This window comes from Passer domesticus, chromosome Z (assembly GCF_036417665.1).
Source record: "Passer domesticus isolate bPasDom1 chromosome Z, bPasDom1.hap1, whole genome shotgun sequence".
Lineage (NCBI taxonomy): Eukaryota > Metazoa > Chordata > Aves > Passeriformes > Passeridae > Passer > Passer domesticus.
In genome coordinates this window covers 28,627,510-28,641,597 of record NC_087512.1, presented here as the reverse complement: position 1 = coordinate 28,641,597, position 14,088 = coordinate 28,627,510, and the positions used below count along the sequence as shown (strand labels likewise).

The 14,088-nt window shown below is 37.3% G+C and overlaps 1 protein-coding gene across 7 annotated transcripts in view; it reads left to right on the top strand.

Moving 5' to 3' along the window:
* GLIS3 (GLIS family zinc finger 3) overlaps positions 1 to 14,088 on the top strand; it is a 202,290-nt gene that overhangs the window by 166,509 nt on the left and 21,693 nt on the right. For all 7 annotated transcript variants that reach the window (XM_064405112.1, XM_064405113.1, XM_064405115.1 and 4 more), the window contains one exon: positions 6,721 to 6,862. In XM_064405112.1, coding sequence (XP_064261182.1) covers positions 6,721 to 6,862 — 142 coding nt within the window. The remainder of the gene's footprint in view (positions 1 to 6,720; positions 6,863 to 14,088) is intronic.

The following is a 14,088-nucleotide window of genomic DNA, read 5'->3' as shown; positions in this document are numbered from 1 at the left end:
CTAGCCAGTGGGGATAGCTGAAGAATGTGTGATTGGTGTGTGTGATAAACACTCTGTTTACGTGATGCTCAGGACACTCAGGTGGAGGAAGGATCCCCCAAGTGACCAGTGCACTGCACTAAAGAATGCCTGCTCTCTAGTAGTCAAAACTGCGTTAGAAAATTCCTGTCTGGCTGATGTCAGTATCATGCCATGTAGCACACTAAACAGACAAATCACAGACAATGAAAATGTACAGGGATGCCTTGAGGAATCTTTGCAAAAGTAAAAGTCATATGGCTGAAGGCTGAAGATTTAGACCTCTTGATAGCAGAGTGGTAGAGTTTTTCAGTTCTAGTCCTAGACTCTCTTCAAGATATTATTTTGAAGAGAATATTTTAATGTATGACCCAGTACATGCATGCATTTAGGTTCAAGTAGAGATAAATACAGAATTAAATATTTAAAGTGAAGGCCAGTGTTATGTAAAGGAGGCTGCAGTTAAAGAATAAAAAAATTACAAATGAAATCTGAAAACATCTTTCGATATAAACAATTGTTGACATTATTGCCATTACCATGGCAATGGTAATCTGTGATGAGAAAAATATGTTTGTGCTAAATGAAGCACCTGGTGGATAAGTATGTATTTATTTTACACATTTTTCCTCTCATGAAGTGAAAATTTGCCAAACAGATGTATTTTCAGAACAGGAAAGCAAATAATTCTGCAGTACAAGTGTTTTCTTTGTCAGGCTGCATTTACTTGGAAAAACTGATGCTTAGCAGTATCATATAATAGCTATATCCCCATATCAGTCTGGCACAAAACAGTAGGTTTTTTCCTGCTTTTGAACTGAACAGGTCAGGTATTAGACTGATGTTCACATAAAAATCAGCTACAAGCCTCTTGGAACTGCCTGAAGAAGAGGATAAAACAAAAAGGGCCATAGGTATAATTTGTATAGCATTTCAGATTTGATACGACCTGATGTGGGACAGGAAGAGAGGTAATATGTGTGTCTGTGTGTGTGGGTGTGCGTGTGTGTGTCTGTGTGTGTGTGTTCAAACATCTGTATGACTTCTTTTCAGTTTTCAACTGGACCGTGGTTTTTTGCTTATTTTATAAAAAGGCTACTGCACTCACTCAAACTGTACTTCCCTTCTTTAAAGTAAGATTTTCAGGGGTTTTTCAAAATTAGAAGTTTGTTCTCAGATCTGTCCCACCTGCAATTTTTCCCTTAAAGTGGTCTTCTTGGTGGTTTGTATCACTTTAGTGATGATTTAATGCAAAATATTCCTCAAATTAGAATAATATCAATCAAAAGAAAACTCTCTTTTCTATATATAATAAAAGCAGAATTCATTTTAGTGTCATGAATCTTAATGCAACAGTGTTTTCTCCTTATAATATTGCTTTAAAATCAAGATTTCTTCTTGACTTGAAATTTTCCAAAGTTACTTAATTGTGTAGGTTCCAGGTCCTTTTGATTTTTAATGCAAGACACGGAAAAACATTTTTTATGTGTTTTCCTGATCTATGCTAGAACATGAAGATGGAAACAATTTTTATATAGAGCCCAAATGTTCAGTGTACTAAAACTTTGAGAGTGACAAAAGTAATTATTTCTTGCATAGAACCTAACAACATTACTGTGCAGGTGGGCTAGTTTAACTTGATTTTGATTGTTCTTTTCTGGCCAAATGTTTAATTGAAATGGGAGCTAAAAGCAGGGAAAAGTATCTCTCACACACACATACACACACACACACACACACACACAGAGGCATATCTGAAAGCTGTGGTAGACAATTAGCAGAACATTTCTCTCTAGAAGTCCTGCTGAAAACAAAGGATACAGAGATCCCTTCTGTCTGCATTGTTTCATTGCTCCAAGATGTCTGTAGCCTGCAGAGGCAAGAATTAGGACAATTTTTATTGATTCTGTGTCATTGTCTTTTGTCAGAAAGGTTTGGTACTGTGCAAGAAAGTGCTGGACCTTGAAGCTGATCTTTGTGAGTAAAAGGATGATCTGTATCCAGCAAGAAAAAACATAATAGGAGTAAATACTGTCTTACAGCATCTCTTCATAAACTTGAAATTTTCTGGTGGTGACATCTGTGTACTCTCAATGTCATGATACTAGCAGGACATAATCTTACCCTAACTGTACAAGTAAATATTAAATTATGGGTACTCCTTCAGAAAAGCTGGTACAATGTGGCATAGACAGGTCATGTTTTGCTCTCACAATGCCAGCTTAAATTACAGACAATGAAAATGAGTAAAAACTACCTACGTTGAACCTGACATTAGTAAACTTAATACACAAACTATGTGAATAGCAGAAATTCCTCCTTGTCTTTATACAGAAAACTAAAACACATCTATAGAACTATTACAGTTAGTGTAAAAAAATTCCTGTCAATGAAACATGCCAGTATTTTGGGGGTGGGGGGGGGGGGGTTTGCTAGTTTTAGACATGGCAGACACACATCTAACCTGCATAAAAATAAATAGACTATAACTAATGTCTCACATATGTAAATACTGTATTAGGTGCACAACATGCATGCATATTAATCACACATTTGTGTAAGTAAGATTTAAAATGTTGTGATTTGATGAGATAACTGGCATGTTCGAATGACTGAAGGTGTCCAGACTTTGCTGAAGAATCAATCAAGTTAATCTGAATACATACAGGCAGGTTTTGAAGTCACTGAACTATTTTGTGTGGTTTAGGATTTCTCAAGTTATACTGCTTCTTTTCTTATTAAGTGCATTCATAAACACACCTATCGTTTCTCTTGATGGTGTCTGACTTCTCTTATACAGGAGCAATGCTGAAGAAACTAGTCAGGTGGTACATAAACATGCAGATCTCAGAAGAAAAACGTATTAGTGAGAGAAAAATTTTTTAAATTATCTTTTCTTGTAAGGAGACGTTTTCTCTGGGGTTATGTCATGCATCAAATCAACAGCACACCGCTGCTTTTGAACTCAAATATAATGAAATTGAAAACTGAGGAATAAGAATCTTAAACCCTTCTAATTATTTCTGCTTGTTTCATTTAATTTGGGTAATTACTTATTCATATGCAAAATGTACAGGAGTAGAATTTCTATCCATTGTTCTGAAAGGCAATACATTAGCTGATTTTCACAGAAGTAAAACAGTTGTAAACCATGACTGAAATATTATTTGTTTTGTATATTAGGAAAAACTGACACATTGTGTAATGCAAGTGCTTCTGTATTTCCAAATACAAAACTTCACAAGTCTTACCATAAAATTGAGTTATTTAATTCAAAAATATTATTTGGACCAAATATCAAATACAGCGGAGTTTTAAGTGAGTGGAGGAATTGATTGTCAACTTGCCCTTTGGTCATAAATATGGGTTACATTCCAGCACACAGAAAATGGCTGCGCTCACCATGTCAGACTTGTCAGTTGCTGATTTCACCCTTCAGTGAGGTGACTTTATGGCCACACAGTTCTTCAAAACAGATTGCCAAGTTTTCAGTCCCAGCATAATTGTGCTGGTGCTCAGCTGAGTGATCATGAAAGCAGCAAGATGACCATGGGGCAGTGACATATCTCAGTCACGGTGCTGGGAGATCTGTGCTGGGATACAATTCATACAGAAGTCAAAGAGAGTGTCAAATTCCTTTTTCATTTGGATGGTAAATCTACAGTCCAGGTTAGAAAAGATGTGCAGTGTTGTTAGAACAGATCAAGAAATGGATGGCAGCAGTTACAGCAGGTCAACTATTATTTCTTCTTTAGTGCTTTTTAAACTGAAGATCAAATTTTACAGTTGCAGTGAATGGTTTGTGGTTTTTACTTGGTTTTAAGATAATTTGTCTTTTCAGTGTCTGTTCTTGTTTCTTGATGTACTAAAGAAGAATCATAGCCCAGATTTCCCTGCATTTGTCACAATGCAAGACATTGCTTTCAGTTAAAAAATTTAATTAAGTTAAAAAAATTAGTAAGTTTTCTGTAAAATATGTAAAAATATTTGACTGATATAGAGTGTGCTGGATTATGCCCTTTTCTGACTTGTGACTGTATTTCTAGACCTTGTGATTGTAAATACTAATCAACCATAGCCAATGCATGAAATAGGAACTATTCTCAGAAATCAGATCACAGCTGTGTCTTTCTCTATTTTTGGTGTTTTGTTGATGATCCTAGGTTTTCTTCATTTTTATAAGTTTTGAAAAGTCAGAAAATTTATGTCAGCACAGATTGTCATGATAGATTTGTTCTAAATATCAAAAGATATACAAATGCAAGATTCCTGAGCAGTGCAAATTAGAAAAATCTGTAAAATAGGTGATTGCCTATTTTATTTTACAATAATTACTTAATTCTTGTAACTAATGTGTAAATACTTATCTCTCCTTTCCTTGTTTTTCTCACTGTTTTATCTGTGAGTGTCATCGGATATAGAAAATGGATCTGTTTCTTTAAAAAAATTCAGACAATTTTACACAAGCATCTTCTGTGATTGTGTATTCTGTATGACAGAATCCCAATTCTTTTATAGAAGTCCAATTTTTTGTATTTTATTCACTTTAGATTCCATAGAAATTTAAGGTTTATTAATAATATAACTGTAAGGATTTTAATGAGGATATATTTGACATTTAATTTCACAAGCACTGAGTTCCGTAAAAAAGCCATGTTCCTCGTAATAGCAGGAAACCTAGCACAATTACTAGGTAATAGCAGACAAAGACATGTACCAAAGTGGGAGAAATGTTTCTGCTTACAGCAGATTGTAAATATGGATAATAAAATCATTTGTCAGGGTATTTCTTCCCTTCTCCCTCTTCCCCATCCATTCTCCCTCTTCCTACAATTCGAGAATGGCAAATGTACCTACCTTCACAGAGGTAGTGTACCTTTGGGCTTAATAATGGCTGGTTAAGTTTTTAAGAGAAGAAATCTCCAGCATGCAGGGTGTGTGCAGAGGTATCACAGACTATGCAGCATCTCCAATTACAGGATCAGGTGCTTAGGATGTGCAAGACCAGCTCTCCACTCAGTTGCCATGGTTTTACACTAGTGCATATTATCAAAAGTAATTTGAGTTTTTTTCAGCATTTTGTGGCACAAGGGTCATCTTTTGGCAATGGGTCTTTTTATGGTTGCCTTAAAAATAATTTGCTCTTACTTTTCTTTCTTCATTCACCCCATCCCTGGGGTGTTCAAGGCAAGGCTGGATGGTGCTCTGTACAGTCTGATCTAGCAGAAGGTGCCTGTGCCTCTGCCTCTGGCAGGAGTGTTGGAACTTTGTTCCTTCAAATTAAAGGATTAATTTCTGAGTACAGTATGTGCAGAAATAGTCTTTTGGTTCCTCTTCCTCCCCTTAGGAGTTGTTTTGAGGTACTAGACTATCTTCTAGTTAACTGCTACCTTCTCAGCCCCCATGTCACCAAACAAGAGAGGAGAAGCTTCAGTGGTCTCTGTGAGATTGCTTCTTGGGAAAGTGCAGCACATCCTAGTGCACCAGGTCAGGGTTCTTTCCATCATGCTGCACAAACCTGGTGACATGACAGGATATTTGTGGGCATCTCAGCCACTGCAGTAGCCCACATGCTTGTAAGCACAGACCTTCATTTTCCAGGCTTTTAAATGAATACATCAACCAAAATGACTTAAAGGAACAGGCAATTTTTAAAAATATATATAACATTAAAATCAGGCAGCAGATCAGGATAGACATCAGTCCCAGCAGCCTGCAGCAGCCTTCATAATATGTCCTAAACCTCAGGATGCAGTTTGGCATTACAGCTACACCATCCTTGTTAGGGTGCTGCAGCAGGCTTTCTTCCTTTTTCTTATTTTTGGTGTTGGTTTTTTTTTTTTTAAATTGTGGTCTTTTACTGCATTTTATTGCAGCCTTACATTGAGACTCTCTATCCAGTTTCATCAAAAGGAAAACACTTGTTATGTCTTTGTTTATTCGTTGTTTCTAGAGTGAAATTTCTGGTGATCAGCCAGATCTTGCTGTTGGTGGATCAGGTACCAGACAAGTGGCCATGCATGCAGCTAGGATTACTGGCTGTGACAGAGCACTTTCAGTTCTAGAGTAAGGTGAAACAAATCTAGTCCTAGTCTGTTTAAGAATGGTGTCTCAAGACAACTTTAGTCTTTAGTCCATATTGAAGTGGTCCTATTTCCATTTGCCTGTATATTACCTCTCCTAAGTGATTGCTCCCAGTCACTCGTTTCCAGTGTTATGAGCACCTTTGCTCTTCTGGTCCTATGGTGGGGCAGTTCAGGGAATTAAACCAGCATGAAAATATTTGTATTCATTAAAGTACCCCTCTGCTACTCTAAGCATGTCAGACATTTGATAAATGTTCAATACCCATTAACTAGGCCACTTCTCTCTTTTGCAGTGTGTGACAAAAGAGCACTGAAGTCCTTCTGTCCAAGATCCCACCTGTACAAGTAGTGCTTGTCCTAGAGTACAGGCTTGTTAAGCATCTGGAAGCATTTTCTTCCTCACGTTCAAAAAGTGCCTGCTAAGTTGAAAGGATGGTGTTAATGATGATTTAAAAGAGAAGGTTTCTGATTGTGATCCATTTCTTTCTCTAACCTCAACATTTCTTCATTGTAACTTTCCACTGTCTTAAAGATTTTTTCTTTAAGATTGTTTCCCTTCTTTTGTTCATGTCCATCTTTCATTACAATTTCTCCTTTTTTATCTCTTGTTTTTCAGTTGCGATCAAGCTCAGAGATTGGCCAGGACATCCTGAATGACTGCCTTGCAATCCAGCCCCTCCAGCCAGCCCTGTCACCACAGGATGCTGTAGATAACACCATGGGACACTCCCCAAGGCCTGCTTGTGATATTTACCCAGGTACAAAATAAGACAGATAAAAAGCTGCTGTATTATTCTCACTTAATAATAGGGATCATTTTGTAGAGTGGAATGTGCTCTGAAATCCATAACTATCTCATAAAAAGGGTAGAATATGAAAGGCAATATAGAAAAAGAACATGTTTTTATATGTTTTTCAGAGGGAAGGAGAACCAATCATACTATATTCATGAAAAGACTTAATAGAACATAGATGGATATTTTTTGCTCTATAGGCATTTGATTCTGCTACCAATTTACTTCTACCATTCCTTGGAGACATCTTGATACATTACTTCATTTAAAGTCACAGTATTTTTTCCTCTGCCTTATTCAGGGATCACATACCAGTTTTTAAATTGATCTACAATAAGGAACTGAAATGTTCCATTATGACTTCACATATTTTGACTATAAATATACAATAAACACATATATACTAATAATGTAATAATCCTATTGTATTTTTTCAGTTAAATATGAGATTTTCCTACTAAAATACCTTTGTCATACCTTCCTACATGTACAATTTTTTGTTAACATTTGAAACTATCAGTAAGTTACGAGTGACAATAAACCTTAAAGCTCAAGAGGGCAGTGGGCAGGATGTTAACATTTTTTAATGCAATATTTTAGTAGTTGTGTGGGCTTCTGTTTTTAACTTTCAGGCAAAATGCATTATGTTTTTTATCACTCCAACTTTTAAGTGAGGACCAGGCGTAGGAAGTGAATGAATTGGCCTCACTGATGTTATCTGCAGTGATGAAAGTGACATTATATGAAGTGGCCACTTCAATAAGTGGTTTTATTTTATTGAGAGGTTTGTAAAGCTAGCAATTCTATTTAATGTTTATGTCAAGGCTGCTGTGAGTCACACAATAGTTGGTATGATGTAGGTTTATATGACAAAAATCAGGACATTTAAAGCTGTGATTTATTATATTCTATTTTATTAAGTAGTTGTTATCACTTGTATGCTGTTAACTTTTAAATGCCTTAGTCTGAGTACCAACTGAGTGTGACATTTACTATGGGAAAGAAAAGGGAAATTTCAGGTTTTAAAAATGTGATTTTGGCCAGAGAAACTCTGGGAACATGTAGTTGGTTATAGTTGTTTATTTTACATTGTGCATTGAGAGGGAGTTGGATAGTGAGGAATGTTGAGATTTTTTTTAAAAAAAATATTTATGGTTTTACCAAGTGTAACATGCAAAACTGAGAAATAACAAAGACTCAGCATTTTCTTTTCTTTTCAAGTTCCTAGACAGAATGGAAGCTGGGATGGGGCAGTGTGTCAGATTTCAGAAATTGAGGGTATTCTCACAGGAGATGGCCACAGCAGTCTGTTGAGCACTCCTCCCTAGCTTCCAGGCTGTGCTTAAATGTCCAGCTCTGTCTGCTGGGTCAGTCCAAACACAGGCTGACAGTGGCTTGAACAAGCAGCTGCCCAAGACAAGCTGGGTAAAGCTGCTGCCTCCAGCCAGCCCTCAGCTGGCAATTGTCTGCCATCATGATGTTTCATAGACAACTTCTGAGACTGAGACATAACTTTCTGTAGTCTCATTCGTGCATTGTCTTTCAATACTTGATGTTTGCAGCACCACTAACTATGAACCTTCTTTGATATCATATTTTGGAAGTTTCTTTCATGGCACTGCTTCCTGTTAGATGGCAATTTTTATGGTAATTAAGCAATGTAATCTTATCAGTATTAATTTCTGTGTAAATAATAATCTGCTTTCTCTTATGTCTTCCCAGCTGTCTATAATTTGGCAAAGTTCTTGTAGTTCTAGTAATTTGTGTTGTTTCACATCAGTTAGAGGGTACTATGTCAGGCATAAAGCAGTCCGTGTCACTCCATTTTGACAACTACTTGATCCAGTTGAAATAAATAGTTTCATTAACTACTCACCAAGGATACTGCAGGATGATATACTATGTGAACAAATGAGATAAATCTGGCAGGCAGGGAATTATTTTATTGAAATGGAAACATGAAAATTATTCACATCAAATAGAGAGGAAAGTAAAATGCACAAAAAACTAAGTGTCTTGCCTCAGAAAATCTACCCTTCAAAATTTACTGAAAACTTTTTTTTTTTAAATATAGCTTTGGGACTTCTGAAAAGTTAAATACATTATACCTCAAACTGGGTACTGTTTGAGATGGCACATTAGCTGAAATGTCTCCACTTTTAAAGTAGAAGGAAGAAAAATTTTCATTCTTTCAGTAGTGTCCAATCAAACTTTCCTTACATGAAGGTGACTTCACTTACTATTGATGCACATTTAAAGCAAAGGTAGCTGTTTTTCTTGTAGAAGAAGTCTACAGAGTAAATGTTTGAAAGCAAATTATTAGAAATAGGTCAGAAATGTCAAAAGTACATGTTTAGATGCAAGTCCATTTTCACTTACATAGTAAAACACCTGTAGTGACCACTATATAGTTTCTCAGTACTGATGAATTACAGAATCTATAGACACAGAGACTTTTAAATGAAATACAACAATAACCTTTTTGAATACAGATCTATCACTTGGTGTTAAGTCTTCAAAAGAGCTTTTTCTTATCATGTAGTCTTTATAACTTCATAGAAGAAATCCAAACTGATTATTATCTTACTAACACAGTGAGGTAGCATTACAGCTTCTTTGCTTAAAACTATCACTAAATTATGTTTATGTGACTAAAGCAAACAGAATAAGGGCTAAGCATTGTGAAAGTATCTATGTTTAAATTTTGAACAATACCTAGGCATTTTGGTTTACTCAACTCACAGAATGAAGATGAGAGCAATACACTCATATTAACATGGGCATGATGTTTTTTTCCTGTTGTGAAATATTATGAACTTACTTTGTATAGAGCAATCTGGAATCACTAAAACCATAAGAATCATAAGTAATTCAGTGGAAAAAAACCCATCTTTTTACTGTACTGTTTGGATAAAACTTGACCATTTCATATTTAATCATCAGCCAGAATATGTAATTGATTTATAAGTAGTTACTGAATATCACACTAAGTTCTGCTCCAGAGCAAGCAAAGGATCTTTCTAAAGCTTGTCAAGTGCATAATTTTCTTTGAAAGTTGGAATTAAAAAATTATGTCACTAAAGTTACAGAACTTATTTGAATTCTGAGTATTTTTTAAATAATGTCTTATGTTGTATTGTGAAAGTTTGATCTAACTACTTCTATGTGTATGACTTGCTGTGCTTTGCTTGAGTTGTGCTTTTCTTTGTTTTTTTTCCTCACTGAAGTTCTACTAAGTTGGGTGCTCTGTTCACATAATAAGAAAAAATCCAATCCCCCAGGAGTTTTTATCTGAGGTAATGATAGGAAAGTAGGTAGGTACAACAGGCAGGTAGAGATTAAGGACACATACAAGAAGAGATTAATGAAATTATTAAAGAAATTGTCCTAGTGAGTCCTAAGAGATGTCTGAAAAAAAAATCTAATTTTCTTTTTTAAAAAGTAGTCTGTTATTTTCTTTAAAAATATTTTTTAAGGATGATAGCATTGGAAAGTAGTTACAGCTCATTCCTGCAAGACAAAAACAAGAATGAGAAGGAAGAACTGACATATGAATGGCCCTTGCTATGAAAAACAGAATTGTATTTGATGCATAGGAAATGGATTTAAAAGGAGCAGTAATGTAAGACTACCAATAATGAAGAGGATCTCTGTTTTCACCGTTTAGGCTGAATTTAATTATTGCATACATATCTAGAACACCTGCTTAATGTGATGTAGTCATAGGTTGGACCATACACACATTACAGCGGGCAAAAAAGTCTTAATAATATTATCTTAGTTTAAGGAGGATAGTTTGCTTTCCCTCAGACTTGCCCTTTTATTTGCCAGTTTTACTTATGAGTTTATAATTTCTATTTTGGGACAACTTCATGGTTCTCCAAAAATTGATGTAATGTTTGGGTTCCCATTTTTAAGATCATTTAACAATGGGCTACTACAAACATTGTAGGCAACACGGCCACTTGCACCTTTTGTAGTTCCATTCATCATTATGAGACTGAAATTCAGAAACTGCAATCCACTAAAAGATAAGAAAATGAAAGGCAGGGATGTGATCTAGAGATGCCATTTCAGGAATGGCTTAAAAGACTAGTCCCTGCTTTATTGCTTCAGTACTTTAATCTTTTCCAGTAACTATGATCTACCTGTAAAATAACTGAAAACACATAGAAAGGCAGTGCAGGTGGTCAATGTGACAGACCAGCTTTGGAGACAGACTTATCTTGAAAATGCAATTTTTACTTCTGCTGTACTTCTTAGTGCATGATGGCTTCTTGAGTTTCATGTTCTCTGGAGACTTCAGATTTACAGGTGAGCTGAGGATAAAGGTAAAACAGAAAATAGGTTTTTCCTTAGCTGGGCTTACCACTTACAACTCAGCACATACCCACATACTCCTGGCTACAAAATCCTGTGGACTTCCTAAGGGAAGTGAAAGAGGGGCATATATGCAGGTGATGCTTTCAAGTGCAAAAATTATTTTATATTTTTCCTTCTGCGCAATAGTAAATCTTTTGTTGTCAAGGAGCTCATAAATATTCCTTACAGAAATAGAAGGCTGTATTTAGTAATTAAAAAATAAGGCAACCTTGCAAATGTATGTGTGTAACTAACTGAGCTACACAATTAAATATTCACATTGTCTTTCTACATAGTAAGAACTCTCATCCGTACTCCAAATTCATACTGTCAATAATTAGAGGAGAGATATTTTGGTGTCAGAAATTGTTTTTAAGAGTGCTGGTAGTAAGTCCAAGATGCTCTTCAATTAGAGCACTTTTGGTCATTTGCACATTTCTGCATTTGAATATGTTCCATGAAATTACAGGTTTCTGATTCCATTGAAAAATAGCTTTTTTTGGCCTTAGATTCTGTGACACTTTCAATGCTACTTTTTGGCTTTCTTTTTCTTAAAGAAACCTTATTCAGAATCATCCTTTTCTCTTTCAACCGCCTAAATTGTTCCTATGCATGGTGAGGTACATGTGAATTTAGCTTCTCATAGACAACTGTTTGCAGAAATATTCTCATGGAAAATTCTTATGTACTGATAAATGGATATGTGATGAGACTCCAGAAAAGAAAACACGACTCCTTCCTCTCTTTAGCTGAAACTTTGTGTCTGTCACCCAAACTGAGGTTCATAGTCAGGACTAAGTTGGACTAAGCTATATCCATCTTGTAAATAATGTTGTTGTTTGGAATTTTTAAGGGATAGAGAGGAACAGCACTCATGATTCTTTGGTTTTTATTGAGGTTGCTTGGGGTTTTTTTCAAAATATCTGAACATGTTTAAAATTGCTTTAAAGGTCTTAATTTATTCTGAGTTGATAAGCCTTCTTGTAGAAACCCTTTTTGTTACATAATCATAGAATGATTAAATCACAGAATGGTTTGCATTGGAAGAATTCTTAAAGATCATCTGGTTCCACCCCCCATGCCATGGACAGGGCACTTTCCATTAGATCAGATTTCTCAAAGACCCCATCCATCCTGGCCTTGAACACTTCCAGGGTTGTGGCATCCACAGCTTCTCAAGGCAGCTTTTTCCAGTATCTCACCACGTCACAGTAAAGAATTTCTTCCTGACATCTAATCTAAACCTCTTCTCTTATTGTTTAAAACCCACTTTAAACTAACAACTATAAATCTTTGTGTTTGGACCTACGTGGTGGTGCTATACTGGAGTCAGTGAGCATGCTGGTTGTCACAAACATTTCACAGAACCACAGAATCACTAGGCTGGAAGAGATCTTTAAGATCAATGAGTCCAATACATGCCCTAACACCTCAACTAAATAATGGCACTGAGTGCCACATCCAATCTTTTTAAACACATACAAGGATGGCGACTCCACGACCTCCATGGACAGGCCATTCCACTACTTTATCACTCTCTCCATGAAGAACTTTTTCCTACCATCCAACCTATATTTCCCTTGGTGCAGCTTAAGACTCTGTCATCTTGTTCTGTCAGTTGCTGCCTGGAGAAAGAGACTGACCCCACCTGACTACAATCTCCTTTCAAGAGAGGAGATTGTAGTCAGGTGGGGGTCAGTCTGAGTCAGGTCACCCCTGAGTCTCCTTTTCTCCAGGCTAAACACCCCCAGTTCCCTCAGTCATTCCTCACAAGGTTTGTGTTCCCAGTCCCTCTCCAGCCTCGTTGCCTCCTCTGGACACGCCCCAGCCTCTCAAGACCCTTCCCAAACTGAGGGCCCAGAACAGGACACAGCACTCAAGGTGTGGCCTCACCAGGACTGAGTACAGGGGAAGGGTGACCTCCCTGCTCCTGCTGGCCACACTGTTCCTGATCCAGGCCAGGATGCCTTTGGCCTTCTTGGCCACCAGGACACACTGCTGGCTCATGTTCAGCTGGCTGTCACCAGTACCCCCAGCTCCCTTTCCAGCCACACTGTCCCCAGCCTCTAGCATTGCAGAGGGTTATTGTGGGCAAAATGCAGACTCAACACTTGGATTTATTAAACTTCATCCTATTGGACTCTGCCCACCCATCCAACCATTCCAGGTCTCTCTGAAGAGCCTCCTACCCTGCAACAGATCCTGGCTTAGTGTCATCTGCAAATTTACTAATGAAAGACTCAATCCCCTCATCTTTGTTGTCAGTGAAGACATTGAACAGAGCTGGCCCCAGCACAGACCCCTGAGGACACCACTGGTGCCTGGCCCCAGCTGGATGCAGCACTGCTCACCAGCACTCTCTGGGCCCCTCCATCCAGCCAGTTCCTAACCCAGCACAGAGTGCTCCTGTCCAAGCCGTGGGCTGCCAGCTTTTCCAGGAGTGTGCTGTGGGAGACAACGTCAAAGGCGTTGCTGAAGTCCAGGTACACAACATCCACACCCTTTCCTGCATCCACCAGGCAGGTCACCTGGTCATAAAACGAGATCACGTTGGTCAAACATGACCTGCCCCTCCTAAACCCATGTCTTGCTCATACCATCTTGCTTTCATACCATCTGAATCAGGAATTTAATGGGATCAGGATTGAAAAGACATTGGAAAGGTATTTACTGGCAGTCCTTTGAGCAAGTAACTCACATGTAACACAGCCTGAACCAGCTAGAAAATGTGCAAGCATGGCTTACAAAATACTTGTATGGAATGCTAATGGTGGTTGTGGAAGAGAACGGCTACATCAAGATGAACAACTCTTGCTGCCTTGTGCTGA